This window comes from Semicossyphus pulcher, unplaced genomic scaffold (genome assembly GCF_022749685.1).
Source record: "Semicossyphus pulcher isolate SPU_LCO1_2020_fin unplaced genomic scaffold, fSemPul1.0.p SCAF_13, whole genome shotgun sequence".
In the NCBI taxonomy this organism is placed as follows: Eukaryota; Metazoa; Chordata; class Actinopteri; order Labriformes; family Labridae; genus Semicossyphus; species Semicossyphus pulcher.
The window spans coordinates 8,862,681-8,880,827 of record NW_027211637.1 but is presented as its reverse complement, the minus strand read 5'-3'; the positions used below and the strand labels follow the sequence as shown (position 1 = coordinate 8,880,827).

The window sequence follows — 18,147 nt, the reverse complement described above, 5'->3', positions numbered from 1 at the left end:
CGGTATAACAAGATCAAAGAAAGTGAAATCATCTTTGACAGAAGATTTTATGCCTTCATTTATAGAGAGAGGACGGTGGATAGTGTCAGAACCAGGGAAAGAAAGAGTGGGGATGACATACGGCAAAGGGCAGAGGGTGGGAGTTGAGCCCATCGAGGACTGTGGTCTCTGTGCATGGGCCGCGCAATTTAACCACTGTGCTAAACCAGCGCCCCGAACCACTGCCTTCTGAGGTTATGATGATGCTTGTTTTGGCTGTGAGGAGCATTGCCACAGTTAATGGGCATTAAACTTGACAGTTTTGTGTCTGTGTCATACTTCTAACCCAGTGCAATATACTCAGCTAAAAAATGTCAGTGCCAAGATATGTTCAGATATGTACTGTAACATAGAAGTCTTTAAATAGTGTATTATTGAATGAAATTCATTCACTGGTAGACATGCTGGTTGCTGCTGAATTCTTCCTCCTCTGCAAGGATGTGTCTTCATAAAGGAGGAAGTGTCATGTGGTTTATCACACGAGCGAGCGAGTAACTGAAATGAGAGACGTGAAAAGAGGAAGGACTATCTTTGTGACATCTATTGCAGCATCATGAGACATGTGTTAAGAATCAAGTGGTGTTCATGAGGTGTAGGGACTGCTCCATCATCACATGTTTTATCAAAGTGATAGTTAATGCAGCAAAGGTAAGCGCTGTATCAAATTAGAACAAATACAATCTGAAATCAGCTGAACACAGAAAAGCATCTGTTTCTTTTCTCTGCAGTATTTCCTGTTAGGTTTAGCCAAGATCAAATTAGTCTTAGCTTTAACCTCCATCTCCTCTCCTGTTCAGGTCTACGAGGGAGGCTACCACGCGCTCCACCACGACCTCCCAGAGGTGGCCGAGTCCGTGTTGAAGGAGGTGACCAGCTGGATCACAGAGCATCTCACTTCCTCAACACCACCAGAACAGCAAGGCTCCTAGAATCCAGACTTGGACAACCTGGTCAGCGTTCCGAGGCAATCGCCCCAAGACGCCTACTCACATTCCAGTAGCCTTTCAGGCTTAATACTACTACACTCTCTGTTCTGGGAAATACTTTTGGGCCTATAGACTGATGATATTTTCTTTTTATAAAAAGTTACTGACTATATCCTCATGGCATATACTGTAGAAAAAATTAATATATCCACCACTTTTTTTGAACTGATCATCAGCCCAAGTTAGACTGATTTCAATGGATGATGGGGTTAGAAATCACTTCTTATTGTAGACAGTAAAGTATAAGCTACAAAATTCTACACTTCAAAGTGCAATAATGAAGTTTCCGTCTCCTTGTTGATCCACCCAGGGCAGATCATTTAATGAGAAAATACAAAAGCAGTTTGATACGTTATTATTATGCGCAGCAGCATTTCCTTTTTGCACATCCAACATAAATAGACAGGTCAGAGGTCAGGATCAGCAGCAGGACAGCACCTCTGGGGCTGCTGCAGCGTCGGTGCAAGGTGAATATTGAAAAGCTAGGTCCCCACCCTGCTTTTATGTCTTCACAGCATCATTAGATTTTTAATACACAATGTGAGTGGGTACAGACTAGTTGGTGAGACACTTTTGTTGGTGCTTTTTTTTAAGCAACTTCTATTCCTGGTTCACATTTGGTGGTTAAGAAGTCAGTTACTCAGGCAGCATCTGCAAACTCTCTACAAAATCTCCTCTGTCTCATATTAATTGCCAAAATACCACTTCTAACACAGGCAGCTTGCTTACCGTCGCTAATGCATCATCTTGCAGTCATGTATATTTTCCAACCTTTTAAGTCATATTTTAAATACTTTTATAATCTCAATTTTATGACTGAGTGATCGTCTTCTATTAGTCGGCCTGTTGAAGAATGTAGGGAAATATAGAGGAAGCAGACTATACAGGTTCCTCTCTGCAGGTGGGAATTATAGGGTGAAGCAAGGGTTTAAAATGTCACTCCTCTGTGTGACCTTTGACCTTTAAGCTGCCTGTTATACTCATTTTCTGCATCCATAACTTCATTAAGCTCAGGCTGCAGACACGGGCCCAGCTGGAGAATGAGAGGAAACTCATCGCTCTGTTTCTGTGGACAAAAGAGATCTACTCTGTTCACAGCTGCCATTTGGTTTTAATTGACCTTAAAGTAATACAAGTGCATACATTACTGGCATGGATTGCCACAGCGAAAATCCAACCCCTATGTCATAACAATACCAGTCAAACGGGGTGTCCTGTTGAATCGATTTTATTACTAAACATTGGCTTTAAATAACACTTCAAAAATACCATTAAGAACTGCACCTAAACACCCTAGCATTGTAGTTTATACTGTATGTTTCATGTGAAAAATCAGCCAGTTTAGATAAGGGATTCATGCATTTATGACAGCATGCATATTTTACGTTTTTCTATGTCTAGAAACAGGAACAGTGCCGCCTGAGATTTCAAACCTTTTACCAACACTAAAGGAGACTAAAGCAGTGCTCACACTTCTCTTTTCTTTCTAGTTTTTTTAAGGTTTATTCACAACTTACTGGAAGCTATGATCAAACAGGCTTTCAAAGAAACTTAAGCAATAATGTCACAGCAGCCTATATTTTTGCTGTTAATTACAAACTAGACAGACACACACTGAGCTAACTGTTTTATATTGTCTGGGAGACTGCAATTAGCAAGTATCGCTACACGTGCGCAGCCTTTTTCCACCTAATTATAAAGCAAAAAGAAGTTTGAGCTGCACGAATCAACAGTTTAAAGTCGCCCGTGTTTGTCAGCCCCAACATCAAACACAGAGAGGGAACAAACACGCAACACTCTTTGTGGTTGACTTCAGAGACCATGCATGTCCTGTAGAAAACACATCTCGTGTGCAGTTCTTGGAAGGAGACTTGACTATGTAGCGCTGTCTTTTTTTTTTTCTTTGATCATCCCTGAGTTCAAAGGGACTCACGCAGAGCGAGGAGGGGAGGCATGCAGCCGTATCCACAGTGACCGTTACTCGCGTGTAACCACGGCAGCAGGCCGGCAGCAAGGTAGAATTTCTCCTCTTTACATGTGGAGTCACCAGGGAGATCACAACAAGACCGATAGAATGAGATGTATTTCTGGCTCGCTGCCTGCTCTGTCTTTCCATTTCCTCACTCTCTCTCTCTCTCACTCTATCTCTCCCTATCTCACCCCGTGTCACCCTGTTTCACCCATGTTTTGTTTTTTAGTTGCTGTGGTGACCAGCGCTCTTTGTTCTGTCTATCATAGAGCCTCTTATTCTACTACAGAGTCAAACATCTTACTGTCAGCCACAGACATTGTACCTAGTTGTCTATTAGAAGAATAACAGGTCATGCTTACATTTTTATGGCTCCGTTTGGCCATAGGACTCCCACGTATTTCACAGGAGTCACATCACATGGTCTGCCATGGACTTTACTCAGGTAACTGCTGTATTTTAACCACTAAATGGCTTCAGGAAGACAAGTTTAAAACCAGGAGCTAAGTTAAACATGCAAATGCATCCTTTTCTCAGGCATCAGAATTTGCCAGACAAAGTATCAGGTCACATTGCAGTGGGTGCAGACCTAGATTGAGAAGTGAGGTGTCCCTATGGGAGTCAGACCCTTAACCTCCACCAGAGCGGCAGGGGTTTATATCACAGGCCCTTCAAACACAATCGCCTCCTGATTGCTGCAGCAGGAACAGCACACACAAATACTTCACAGTCCTGGCTGTATTCAAATCTGTAATAGCACCCCTGCTGCACAATGAATTCAGCAACACAAGACCCTATGTAGCAGTGACTTGCAAAAGCTATACCTGTCAGACCACAAGAGTGCATATTACTGCAATCATTAACTCTGGGGGTGAGAGCAAGACGGAGATGGAGTGAGGGGAGAAGAGAGAGGAATAGACAGGAGAGAAGCTGTCAGTAACCATGGCAGCATGTGTGGTTTTTTCCCATTTGATTCATCCAGTGAAAAATGTGTATTTATTAATGGTGCAGGATGTACAGCAGGCATTTCTGCGCTTTCAGAGCTGGTTGGCCATTTTGCTGCTCTTAGAATTCCCTTTTGTGTGAGTGTGGAGATAAGAGAGCAAACAATTAGCCTCATCAGTTCACAGTGAATAACAAGAGCTGCACACACTCACTGAATTCAAATCAGGCTGCTATTCTGCTTGTACTGAAAGCCCTCTATTGACAATTAAGCGTGAGTTCTCAGAGATTTTAAGGCAAAAATGTTTCATTTTTTCGACATAGTTTGTGTATTTTTGCCCCCATCTATCCATTTTTATTAATTATCAAAAGTCTGGAAGTGATATAGAGGAATCTCTAAATTTCATCACTCTTAAAGGTGTGTATTCCCTGACAAAATGCTCACATCTTTCCTTTTTCTACTGGCATGTATATTTATACAAGCATGAATTGTACTTGTACACAGGTTTGCCATACTGAGAGATAGCCATGTCTAGATGCTTTGCTCTGTTAATATGTAATAATCAACTCGACTGTTAATATTTTTTTTATTCAGAAGGACAGAAGGTCTATTTTAGGTAAGACAGAGGAAATAATAAAGGCAGGAAACCGCTGTATCTAATTGGGCTGCAGCTTTTCTAACAACATGAGATTCAATTTGCCTGCAGGTTTGTCAGCAGGGCTGTTGTTTTTTCTAACTCGACTTTATGACTGTTTCTAAGAAAAGAGCTGTTATATATGATGGAGGACTAAGCAGCACTGGCAAGTCTTTCTGTAATTAAATGAGATTAAACGGCACTGGAGAGATTCAGAGCAGGGTTTAAATGTACAACAAGAATTGAAAGGTCTTCTCTAAAATGCTGTAAATACGTCAAAACTAGTTAAACAGAAATGATTCAGGTTGTTACACACTACTCCATGAACATGTTTCATTTTAACCAAATGGTTGATAATGCATTTTGGGACCAAACTCCATTCAAATCTTGCTGTTTTTATCAGAAAATGCTGTTTGATTGCTTGATAACTGAACAGAATTGTAATACACTGTATAATAGCATTGCATTGCTAACAACTGTTGATGGAAACACATGAATCAATACTGCGATGTATTTTACAAATCTTTTATTTATCTTGTCTAGAGTATATATAGGAAATAATTTTATGTATAGGCTACTATATATATTGATGACACATTGTGAGACAGCACTTTTTATACCATAAACCAGTCATATACTGTCATTTTTACTGTTGATGCTCAGCTACATTAAGCTACATGATACTTGTTGAGGTGGAAACTGGTTCAGGGTTGTATGTATGTACAGTCTGCAATCCCACAAATTAATGACAATGTTTCTGATCTGGTTTTGCATAGGGAGTGTAGATACTACTGTTCACATCTTGTTGCAGTTTGTCACAGAACTATGAATGTTTAAACCATCTGAGATTAAAATGTTTCCGCTTTGTAAGAGGATCTTAATATCCAGGGTGTTATCTTTATACTTCTTTTCCAAAATGTCCTTTTCAGGAAGTTATTTCATCTTGAAGAACCTCCTCTTTAAAAAGTAAATAGACATAAGAGGCCTAATATTGCTTGAGTGTCAATTCACAAGACCCACATATCCAAACAAAGACACTAAATTGTGATTATCAGGTGTTTCCAGGAATAATAAGCCTTGAGTTACTTTGACTAAGAAGAGTTTTATGAGTTTTATATATTGTCTGTTTATTTCTAGATTATGGTCTCGTGCTGTTTGTGCCTTATAACTCTGCCGAATGTGTTTCTGACTCTGTGTGTTTTGATATAGATGAATTGTGCAGAGCTGCATTAAGCAGATCTGTTTCTATGTTTTCTCTCTGTCTGTCGTCACATCTGTTTCTCGTTCAGTAAATGTGTCCGTCTGCTTCCTCCTGTCTGCCTCCTTCTATTTATGTCTGTATGCTTGAAGTTCTGTCCAATCAGGAAACCAAGCAGACTGGGTATAAGGTGAGACAAAGCCATTAAAGCATACAGATACCTACAGTTTTAAGAAATAACTGTTTTTTTCCTGCTCTATTGCTATATTGGCTTAATGACTGTACAACAGTTAGTATATATCAGTTTTTATGCAGTTGGTTTCCAACAGAAAACAGGGAGTTCAGTCTATCATCTGATCTGTATTGAATGAAACATGACTTGTCCTTGTCCTTAGCTGTATGTTGGACCCTGGGAGGCTGTTATGAAAGGTCACTGCTCCGTTAAAAGATTAAATCAAACACCTAAACTGTAAAGGCTGTATCTGTGTGTTTTTAAGTTGGTTTTCCATGGTTGAAATTATGATTTAGATTTCACTTAAATAAAATAACATAGCAGTGAAATATTCAAAGTTGGTGTCTATAGCTTTGAAGGAACTGGAGACAAACTTAACAGAGCTTGTACTGTGCCGTAATTCTGCACTTCCTTCAGGTGGCACAGTATTCATTCATATTCTTTTAATATTGAGACATTAGGAATATAAATATAGGAACGTTGGTTGTGTGATGGAAAAAAGAATGCTATTTTTCAATCAAAACCAATGTAAATCAGTCCCTACTATGATCATGCATAAACATAAGCATCAAGCTAATTAGAGTTTATAAGCCGCTCATCATGGACCTCATGAAGTTATGTTGAAGCATCACTCTCTTAAGTCTTCCTTGTAAAGTCATGTGTTGTTTCTTTTGACAGTTTAAGGACCAGATGACACTTGATTTGAAAAGTGCTGTGCTTATACTCAACTATCGCGTAACAAAATGAGATGTTGAAACATGTGACAGAACACGTCAAACATTAATTTAACTCAAATTTATATATTAAAGAGTCTCATAATCACAGTTGTCACTGATGGATCATAGTCACGTCATGTGTTGAGTATCAGCTTTAGACAATTGAATTCAAGTGTGATGAATGAATGTATATAAGATGTATATAATGGAAATACTTCTGAATCACTGAAAGTCAAACTCCTTGTAATGAGAATGTCCATAATGTCCATACTCTCTTACAGAATAAACTATATGACTGTTGACCTGCACAGCCTCATTGGATTACTTTCACATATTATAAACAAATGAAAACAAGTTACCTACTACATCTGGCCTCTAATTGTGTTTCCACCCTCATTCCAGGAAAAATAAGTATTGTCATTAATTATTTGAGATGATACAGGAAACTAGAATCACTGGTACTCTTTTGGGACAGATCATTGCATGCAGAGTTACGCATGATTATAATCTGATAGTGGTTGAAATTAAGTCTGAATGTTTATTCTCATGCTGTAAAACATTCAGCTGATTGATGTTAGGTCAGTCAGGACTTGTTTGCCCCTAAACTATAGAACTCACTGCCTCTCAATATCAAAACAGCAAGCTTATAAAGACCTTTCTTTATAATCTGGCTTTTAATTTGGAGTATTTATTATTGCCAAAGTTCTTATCAATATACAATGTTTTATCTCTGGTATTTATTTTTTCATAAACTTTTTAGTGTTTTAATTCATTGATTACTAACATTTGATTGGTTTAACAGCAGTGATTTGTTAGGCACTTTGGGTTGCATGCTTGTATGTATGAACGGTGCTTTATAAATAAAGCTGAGTTGAGTTTGATTTGTGTTCATGTTTAAAACTGAGCAAGATAGCCAGATAGCATTACTGAGACAGCTCAAACTCCTGCAGCAGCTGAGTGGGATGTTTGGGAAAGTCAACAGCACAAACCGGCCAGTAGGTGGTGGCAGTGTATCATAAAATTCAGTGTAGACAGCCTATGTTGAATGAATACAGTGTTTGGGCTATGTTTCCAATGAATGAATCAAAAAATCTGTCTGAAGATTCAAAATAAAGACATTATGGAATATTTTTTAACAATCACAGGCTTCTTGGCTTTACTACTGTCCAAAAACACAGGTCAAATGTAATTGAATCTTGCTCTACACCAATATTGAGCCCTAGAAGTAGTTTTTAGTTTCCAAAGCACTGATTTTGTGAGGTATTTGCTCCAGGGTTTTGTGTTTTACTCTGCTACTGGTCATGTTACTCAGTCTAAAGAGTCAAAAACTGTAGGTGTTAAAATGAATGCGTAATTAATTACAATAGCAGTTACAGTATTATTGCTTTAATTTGGCTCCATAGACTGAAGGAGGGACTGCACAGTTGAGGCAGTGTAAGGCTAAAATCCAATGAGGTTTTCAAGCCATGCAGCCCATATCTCTTGCAATTGGTAGGGTACTCATGGTCATTACTCTCAGTAAATCCCTCTTCTCTTAGCCTCCTATCCATCATCCATGTTAAAGTCAGCAACTGGAAAAGAAAAATGGTGGCACATTTAGACCTCAAAGATACTAAAATTCAAACAGTACATGGATGTAACTAGAGTGCACTTCACTCTTTTGCACACTTTTTTCTGTGCTCCATTTTACCTCTCCTTCCCCCTCCCTCTCTCTCTGAAAATGTAGGCTAGTAGCTCTCCTTGAGACATTTTTGGAGTGTGCATGAACCATATTAGAAGCAACTCCCAAAGGAGATAACTTCTAGGAAAGCCATGACCCGACTGTAAATGTGAATATTCATCTGTCACTTTCACTAAAGATTGCGCTGCCTACGAATATTCCGGTAAGTCTAATGGGAAATCTTCCCGCAGAAAAATGCATGCTCCCATGGGTACACAGACATGAGTCTGAATGCCACATACAGTAAATACCGCAGTGTGGTGATTAATCATGACATGGGAAAACAGTAAGGTTCCCAAGCTAATTGATTTCAGCAGCGTAATCAACCTCCGTCATCTACTGTACCCTGTGACACTGAGAAATGTCATACTGAAGTGATTTATTCTGGGGTATTTGAGTTGTTTTTTTAATTAACTGATTGATTTAAAAAAGAAAGTGTTTTTTTTAACTAAAGAATTGTTTCAGAAGTTTATTTTCCCAGCAGAGGGAGCCTGGAGGTCTGTTTTTCCCTCTCTGTTTGTTAGAAACAAAGACCCGAGCCAATCAGAAACCAGTATGAGGAATTAATCCAGGCTCGCTGTGGCCATGGCAACGGCTTTACCTCTGTGACAGCTGTAGAATGGAAGAGAGGAGATACTACATGGACTGAGCAAAATCTCTCAGAAAAAAAGGTACACATGCAACATCAAGGACCCCCTCCACTTTGACTTGCTCATTTCTGCAGGGGAGAACAGATTGTGGACCTAGAATGAAAAAGATCTGTAAATAGGAGCAAGAGGAGGGAAGGGGAAACAAGAATAGAAAAATAGGATTGTAAAGCAGACCGATGAATTTACTCAGATTTGGTGGATTACATGAATTTTTGATCTATATGCTCAAAGAATAAAGCAGTGTGCTGTCTTATTAGTGAAACAACACTTGACAAGACGGTAACAACTCTTGTGTAAAAGTGATGGGTTCCTCACATTAAAGTGCAAAAAAAGTTGAGCATTTTACTTTTGAATGTGAGTTTAAATTACTGTTATCTTTTTACAAATCAAATCGCAGGAATATTTTCAAGGAGACGACTACCCATTCATTTTAACCAAAATGCAAAAACTCTGAACATCTTCGAGAAAATTTGTTCATATGGCAAGAAAGCATCTTCTCTCTCTCTTGGCTGGAGTGGAGCGTATTTGTTTTTATATTTTTCTCATTGTCTAATAGTTCAAGATATCTCTACCAAACTGTCAAAGCGACTTCTGTGGGTGTGGTTGTATTCTGATTTCATAAGCGTCAGTGTGCCTTTGAACCTGCCTCTAATATAGTAATATATCCAATTGGACGGAGCATTCATGTCTTCTATTCAGATTAGTCATGCTCTCTGTCAATCAATGTCAAACGCTTTCTCCACGCCTCCTCACGCTTGCTGGAGACTATTGTTGGAAATTACGGCTCTTGAAAGGGAGCCGGATCTTATGGCTCCGTTCCTTTTAGAGAGCCGTTCTTTTGAACGGTGAGAGAAGGTGAGAGAGGGGTCAGACTCGCGAACGTGCCTGCACTATAGTCTCCAATGTCAAGATGCACGCTTTTAAACTTAAAATGGAAATAGCAGAATAATGTAGGAACAATTAATCAACGCCATTGATTCGGCAATAATTTATGTTACAACTCTGTATGACAACGGAGATGTCAACAAAAAAACAACAAACTTGGCAGAGGGTTATAATGTTGCTCACCGTTGCCACTATGCTGTGGTGACATGATCCCGGTGCATGTGACCTAGTATAGCGGAGTTGCAGTTGAAAAAAGCTGCCTGAGGTAATTCGGCATAAAGGGGAATGGATCTAATGCGGACAGTGAAAGTTGGGCACAACTAAAGAACGGCTCTCACCTATGACTCTATGACTCGGTAATGTCGTTCGCACCAAAGAGCTGTTCAAAAGAATCGGATCGTTCGCTGAAGTCACAACACTAGTGGGGACAGCGATTCATTCGTGCATCCAGAGCCGTGGAGTACCTCGCCGGGAGGGAGGAGACGTGTTCAGTTAATTGCAGGCTTCTGCCGTTGTAATTAGCCGTCATAGAACCGTAATAACGTTTTAAAAAATTGTTTTCTTCGGTACTTTGGGTTGTACTTGACAGTTGTGTGGCGCAACGCTGTTAACGTCGATTTTAGGATTTGTCACCCGGCCGCAGTAGCTGACTTACTTGAGTCTCGAGGAGAGTGGAGTTGCTAGGCAGTTGTCAATTGAACACCGGCAGTTGCTAACAAGTAGTTAGCAAGTCAGCCAGTTAGCCTGCCAGCTAGCCACCTCTCACTACTGCCACAGCAAGTCCCACCCACCCTCCAAAGTACGTGGACGTCGTAAGAAGCTGCAGCGGTGAAGTCGAGTGCTTTTCCCTCTCAACTTAGCCAGCATCGCTGTACAGCTGGCTGGAAAGCTAAACGAGCCCCTTTAACGTTAGCTTGGTATCGCCAACGGAAATTGTTGGCTTGAACGTTGGGCGAGTGTCTTCTCTGGAGGGATACGGTCGCTACACTGGCAAAGAGACTGGCTAAAAAGAAGAGCCGAAATAAGAGAGAACAAGGAAGACACCGAGAAGGAGGGGACTGGCTAGTTTAGCCGGGGAGACAGAATCTCACGTAAGTAACACAGAGCTGGTAACGTGAAGTTAGCTTACACAACAGCTTACCGACCCTGTACAACTTGCTGTGCTTGCATGGCAACGTTTATCCAGCCAGCCACTTATTATCTGTGGCTTAGCTCCTACCGCCAGTGCGCCATACTATATCGTAAGCTAGCGGTAAAGGCTTCCCTGGAGGTGGCAAACTAGCTAGCAAGTTAGCTAACGCTTGATGTGTTGAAAGTGAGACTGCACCTGGTTTACAGCTCGACTGTTTGCTGCAGTCTTCCTTGTCAACTTAGTTAGATAGACTAGTTTACTCAATGGTCAACTGGTCTCTTTGTAGAACAAACAGTGCAGGAAACCTGTTGTCAAGATTATTAGCTCATTAGCTACATTGCTAGCTAGATTCAGCCGGCCACCCACCCAAGTTGACAGTTCAGGTTCTGACGATGCCAAACAGTAATGTTACTGAAACCCAACCACTATCACTGGTTACTGTTTCCCCCATGACAAATGTTAAGTTTATATCTGTTCGGTGCAGCTGCGAAGACTGTGTTCCCTGGCTCAACCCTAGATAGAGTGGCCGCTCAGTGACAATGTCACAGTAACACTTCATGTACGGCATTGGCATTACACCACCTTGCTTAGAAATGGCAGTGAAGTAGCTGTTCAGCTTTCAAACCTGATGGTTATTTCGCCAGTCACCAAGGCCTCCTAGTTAATTACAGTTTCACACATAGCTGTCATCAGTCACTTAACATTCACAGGCCTCACACAGTAAACTCAAATAGTAAAAGTCAAAGACAGCTTTTAAAATCAACAGTTAGGAATCCTTAACCACATCTAAACATAGTACTCAAACACAAGTATGACTTTGTTTTAAAACTAATTGTGACTCATTTTCTCTCCTTCTGTAGATAGATAGCAAACGCCGCCACTGAGCCACGCACAACCATGAGTATTGAGATACCAGTGGGGTTGACAGAACTGCTGCAGGGTTACACCGTGGAGGTGCTGCGACAAAGGCCATCAGACCTGGTGGATTTTGCAGTACAGTACTTCACCCGTTTGCGGGACACCAGAAGTCAGGATGGGGCCGGTGCCGGTGGCAAGACAGGGAAAGGAGTGATGTTTGATGGAGAGCCCATGCAAACAGAATCCAATGGAGAAGACGATGAAGATGATGATTCTGACTTCGAGCGTAAGTTGATTTTGTGTTGTTATGATTGTCAGCTCTTGTGGTGAAATGTGTGAGTGAAGTGGAATAGAATGAAAGGGTGTATAGGCATTTGTGTGTTTGGATTGGCGAGTGAAAGAGAAAGTAAAGGTGAAAAAGGGTCACTGTTGTCGAATGTATCTCACCTCTTCTTTAGAGATTGATTTCTCAAAGTGTTTTTTACCTGCCTCTGCCAGTATGCATTCACTCACTGGCATCCAGAAAATTCAATTTAGAAGTTGAGTTTGAGTTCTGTTCAGTTGAGCTAGCCAGCCTTCATGTGTCACTCATTTAATCTAGGTCTTCTCCATTCTAATTATCTATCTGTCTGACTTGATCTTTAATAGTACTTAATATGTTTAATTTTTGACTATTAAGTACAAAGGCCTTTTTTTGTAGAGATTCCCATCACAGTAGAACATTTTGCAACCCAACCAAATTTAACGATGGCTATGGACAAACATCCTTCCACATGATGCATTTACAACATTTTCAGAGGATATGCTCTGTCAATTAAATCCATGCTCCCATGGCACTAAAACATGCCCACAAGTATGACCCTGACAGTCAAAGTATAGTTTAAATTTAAACAAACTATTGTCATAAACTATCTCTCAACATTATAGACCCATATTTAAATTGAAGAGTTCATGAACTGTATAACTCTTAATGTCATGATCCCACACAGTATGTTACCTTCAGAAAAAGCGATGCCTCTTTCGCATCACTCCCCTGTGTTTTGACAGATTGGCAGAAGATGTAAGCTGCTCCATAGCTCAGCTCTCCTCTGTGCTGCTGAGAGCAGCATGGCCTAGATCACATCAGTGTGCTGTGAAGCCAGAGGCTGTTACCTTGTGAATGGGGGTTCTGTGTTTTCTCAATGAGTTTATCCGCTGTGATGATCTGTGTATCTTTTATAGGAGTCTCCTTAAGTAAATTAAGTCTCCATTTTTTAAGCTGATAAAAGAACATAGAAATGCCAAAATGTTGCTATCTTTATGCTTCTTGAGTATTATTTTGGCTTGCACAGTTTTTCTCCTGTTTGTATCATTGGCAGATACTCAAGCGATGGTGGGGTGTTGCATCTAGTTGCTGGGTAAAATAGTAAACAGCCTTGTGAATTTTCAAATTCATTAGTCTTCTTTACTTCAACTTCGAGTATTTTTTCTTTTAGGCTTTAGCTGTAGTTTAATTCTGTTTCTGTTTATGGCTTAACCATATTTATCACGCCCCATATGCAAATGTTCATCTCTGCTGAAAGCAATATTGGCCAACCTCATAGATTGGTACAAGCTGGCTCAGGGTAAAAGGGGGATTACAGTTTCTGTTTCTATGCTCTCACAAGTGGGGTTTGGCTGCCGTCACACAGCTGTGACCACAGCTGAGGGAGCCGGGTGTATTTGCGTGCGCGTGTTGTGTCCGTGAGTTGATGTGTACGTACGTGAATGCTTGTGAAGGCTAACAGATGTGTTATGACTTGATTTCACGCCCGTTCAAATTCCAGCCTGGTGACGGCATGAAGCAGTACATCCCAGTTCATACTGATTAGCGATCAGTTGCTAAGCATTTTCCACACCTCATCCAAGGTGGCAATAAAGGACAGGGAGCTGATCCTATTGCTCTCCAGGGAGAAGCATTTGCCTTGATGCTGTGGGTCAGACACATGACATCCCCGACAGAAGGTTATCCAGCCAGGCTCGTTTACTCTGCCCTCGGGGGATATTCATTCCTGATGGGAACAACACAGGCCTTTATCATGAAAGACATCATGTGCTCCTGCCTGACCACTGCTGTAGCCTATTGGTATAAATAGTACAAAAGTGCCACTAGTTAAACAGCATGTGCTCCAAAACCCTTTGGTCTTATGAGGAACGCAACAGAATAACTTTTTTGAAGTTGCAAATCAGGGATGTATATTTCTCATTAGCCTGGTTGTATAAGATTCAACCCTTGCAAGTAAACAAACTACAGAAATTAAGACATATCAGTCACAGTATACCTAGAAGCCTTAGTGCTAAAACACAAAGGCTGTACCTCTGTAATGAACTACCGAAGGATATCAGTAACTCAGTTTTATGCTGTGTTCTGGTGGCCTATAGGGTTATAAGATGCTGCTCATGTTATCACAACCTTCATGGTTTGAGTCCAGTTGAGGCCTTGTGTTAGATTGTATAGCCCTTTCTTTTTCTTCTCTTATCTGTCCATGTACACTATTCATGCTCATGAGTACAAAACATGTAAATATAAATAATGGTTTTACATGTTACGTCAGAATTGACAAGATTGAGCCAGTCTCTAGACTGATTTTGATAGACTGTTTCAGGGGTTTGAGAAGTATTTCAGCTTAAGACTTGAGAGATCCATTTTGTCACCTTGAGCACAGCTCATTAGAACATAATGCTGCTATTGTGAGGCAGTGACCCTCTAAAAGTAGGACAATGACTCATTTTCAATTTGACCTCTTGATTAAGAAATATTGCTATTATGAAATATTAGATTGAGCGGAGATGCCTTAGAACATCTGTCTGTATGGAAGAAGTACTGTTATTGGGCCTAAAATTAAGACAAAGTTAAGACTTTCAAGGTAAAGTGCTTATTGTGTCACATGAACATGGTCTATATCTGATGTTATTGTTGTATGTAAAAATTCTCTCTTTCTATTGTCTTTTATTAGGTTACTTACAGTTATGATGAATCACCAGTGTGCTCTTAACCTTCCATTTGCGCTGCAGGAAACTGCTGTGTATGAGTGTTCCGACTAAACGCCTAAAATGTAAATGAGGTGGATAGCTGGTAATTTATTCCCATGGATAACACAGTATACTCCTAACATGACGTCCTTTTTTACATGCTTTGTTTTCCTTACTGTTGCTGACTAAATCGGCCTTAGCTGCTTAACAAAAGAGGATATTGTTTTGAATACAAACTGTTGTACCTCCATCATAACTGGTGATGTTCCGCGATTTTTAAGTAACCCTTTCTAGGTTCAGGCTGAACCTCTGTTGAGAAATGGTGTGCTGAACAGTTTACGTTCAGCTTAATGCATGCTATGCTGAACAGTTTACTTTCAGCTTAATGCATGCTTGGTATACATTTAGTTGGACTAAAACTGCAAGCTTAATTTCTGTCTTTGAATAGAGGCAAATCCAGGTTAAATGTATGAGCCTTCTATACTACTCAGCATGGACTTAAATAGATGAATGAAAGAATAGGCTTTACAAGCTGCAATACAAATGTGTCCTAATATGTGCAAGTTCTTTTTCCCTTTGAGCAGGTCGGTTTAGTGTCAGTCTGGCAGTGTGTGTTCATCGAGATAAACAGGAGGGGTTGGATAAATGGATGCTTGTGTGACTGAACTGAGTGGAGCTTTTTTATTAAAAGATTGATGATGGGACAAATGAGGCCTTGGAAATGGTAATAGAAGAAGATTAAACTTGTTTTTATAAGAAAGACAGTGGGGATAAAGCAAGAGGATGTATGAAAAAGTGATTGAGGCAGTCAAGAGGCTCTTTTGAAAAGAAAAAAAAATCTAAACATGCTTGCTAAACCTCAACAGAACATATCACAGTGTTGCAGCTGGATGGCGAGACATCTGGACACATAACAGACTTAAATCAGAGCTCAAATTCATCCTCCACAGAGAGGGTTTTTACCGCAGATGAATGGGAAATATCAGCTAGCTTAATTTATCAAGGAACTTTGGAAGTTACCTCCTGAATGCTGTCATTTGTTTTTGAGTTTTTTTTCTTCTTCCTGAAAAGCATAAGTCAGTATTTTCAAAATCCGGCCTCGATGTATTGTGTTGATTATTATCCACACTGTTATTTTGAAAGCAGTTGAGGAAAGACTCATAACATAAACAGAAGCCAGTTAAGTGTTTCTTTTTCATCGCAGTAGCCCTCTTGCACCAGTAACTGCAAATTTACCCAGCTGAAGTTGAATTGAAGTTCTCCTGTTTGTGTGAAACACTCCAGTAAATTATATTAGAAATCGGAGTTAAGGCCTGTTGCTTCTGACAACATTAGCCTATTAGGGCTGTCACTTTTCCTGTTCGAATCTTTCGAACGACTTCGAAATTTTGCTTACTTGTTTAAAGTTACCATCAAATGTATTGATTGATGGTCACTTGAATGCCAGTATGTCCCAACAATGAAAAAGAAGTGTTTTTGTAGGTATTTCCTGATGGTATTTTGTGAGTTTGTCTTTTTCTGGAAAACATATAAAAATGGTTGATGACTCCTGCTCTTGGGGGTGTATTCTAATTTTGCGTCCAAAGAAAGGCTCTCTCAAATTTTATTTCCTTCCCTCATGACTAAATTCTGCTAGATACTGACTGAAGCACATGAACAACATGCTACATAACAGGTTTAGTATCCATTGCTAGCTGAGCCTTTTGATTTTTGAAACTTAAAAGGCCCAACATGGTCTGAAATACAGTACAACAAAGACTTCATGCGTTATATTCAATTGCTGTCGGTTTTAAGTGTAGCATTCTTCTGGTGAAACTGATGTTCCATCAATTGTTCGTAGTTTGAAACACTTTTAATTTATTTTAATTAAAAGTCTTTGAGTTTAATTCTATTATTGTTACCCACGTAGTGTCCGTCTGTCTTTGTGTGTGGGTTTACAAACCAAAGAGATATTACTGGAAACATCTGTTCCGTCTCAAATCTTTACACTGAAGTATTTATTTTAGTCCAATCGATGTTTAAAATACTCTTCACCAGTTCGCTGGGACCTGTGTGTTTACTTGTGTCCACCATCATCAACGTGACCGTATCAAGCACTGGTAGATACACTCTGAAGGGTTATTTATAGTTTCGGTGTTGACATGGTTGTGAGGGTCTACGTGATGACAGGTTTGTCACCTACCATTGTATGCAAGGGCAACGCAAAATGTAGTCTGTCCGCTCCATATGTGAACAATTATGTGAATGCATCGTTGTATGCGGACCACAATGTTTTTTTTGCATGTAAGGTCGCCATTAAGCCTGAGGTTACTGTGTCTTGGGGCATGATCCCTCACAACGTGGCGTATTTCTGCCTCTTTGACCTCCTTCTGTCTCCTCCCTCACTGTATTACCACCACCTCATTATTGTTCTCTCTTACCATGTTCATTTCATCCTTACTCCCTCGCTCATACCCTCCTTTTACCCCCCTACCTTTCTCTATTTCCTATTCAACAAGCCGAGCTGACATGGCTGTAGTAATTATCCTGCTGTGTGTGTGCGTGTTCACAGTTGTATGAGCGATTAACAGAGACGGGGCACATGCATGCACCAATGCCCGTCACTATGTGTTAACATATGTAAAGGTGTGTGTGCGTGTGGCTGATCTCGGTTCAGTGTTATGCAACAGGTGACCTGATTAGCAGGCTGCAGTGTGTGTGTGTCCAGTGAGCTTTTAGCCTGCAGACAAATCTAATGCAGCCTAGCATCCCTACAGAGACCTGCCGGAGAGGCTGACTGACAGCGCTAAGTGGAAAAGCCCTCAGACAGCTCATGCTACTCAGTCTGGCTTTCTGCTTTTTTTAATACAGTACCTGTCTGTCTCCCAGACTTATCTCGTCCTTTTTCTCCCTGACAGTGTAATTTTTTTTTTATCACATTTAAAAATGTCTGGGTCTTAGAAACACTCATTTTGGCTATCTGCCAGTTAAATGTCTTACCAGTTTTTCTTACATTTTTCCTCTGTACAAAATACACGTGTGTGTGTTTTTCTCCACCTGTTGATCATCCTTTCTATTTACATGTCTTATTTGTCTTTCTGTTTTTGTGTCAGTCATTTAAAAGGCAGTCTGCTGGTCTGCCTTTCTGTTGGCTGTCATCCTCCTTTGCCTTTCTTATCTTTTTGAGTCTCGTTGTTGAATCTCACTGTAGCCTT

The 18,147-nt window shown here is 40.2% G+C and overlaps 2 protein-coding genes across 3 annotated transcripts in view; both read left to right on the top strand.

Annotated features, from left to right (window-relative positions):
* mgll (monoglyceride lipase) overlaps positions 1 to 7,019 on the top strand; it is a 47,565-nt gene extending 40,546 nt beyond the window's left edge. The window contains exon 8 of the mRNA XM_069659604.1: positions 837 to 7,019. Within this exon, the coding sequence (XP_069515705.1) occupies positions 837 to 968 (132 nt within the window). The 3' untranslated portion in view covers positions 969 to 7,019. The remainder of the gene's footprint in view (positions 1 to 836) is intronic.
* A 3,414-nt stretch (positions 7,020 to 10,433) lies between these two features.
* The window catches only part of prkar2aa (protein kinase, cAMP-dependent, regulatory, type II, alpha A), a 48,435-nt gene continuing 40,721 nt past the window's right edge, over positions 10,434 to 18,147 (top strand). Inside the window, exons 1-2 of one of the 2 annotated variants that reach the window (XM_069660222.1) lie at positions 10,434 to 11,063; positions 11,969 to 12,248. In XM_069660222.1, the coding sequence (XP_069516323.1) occupies positions 12,002 to 12,248 (247 nt within the window). In that variant the 5' untranslated portion in view covers positions 10,434 to 11,063; positions 11,969 to 12,001. Of the gene's footprint in view, positions 11,064 to 11,964; positions 12,249 to 18,147 lie in introns of both variants that reach the window. The other variant, XM_069660221.1, reaches the window with a different exon arrangement.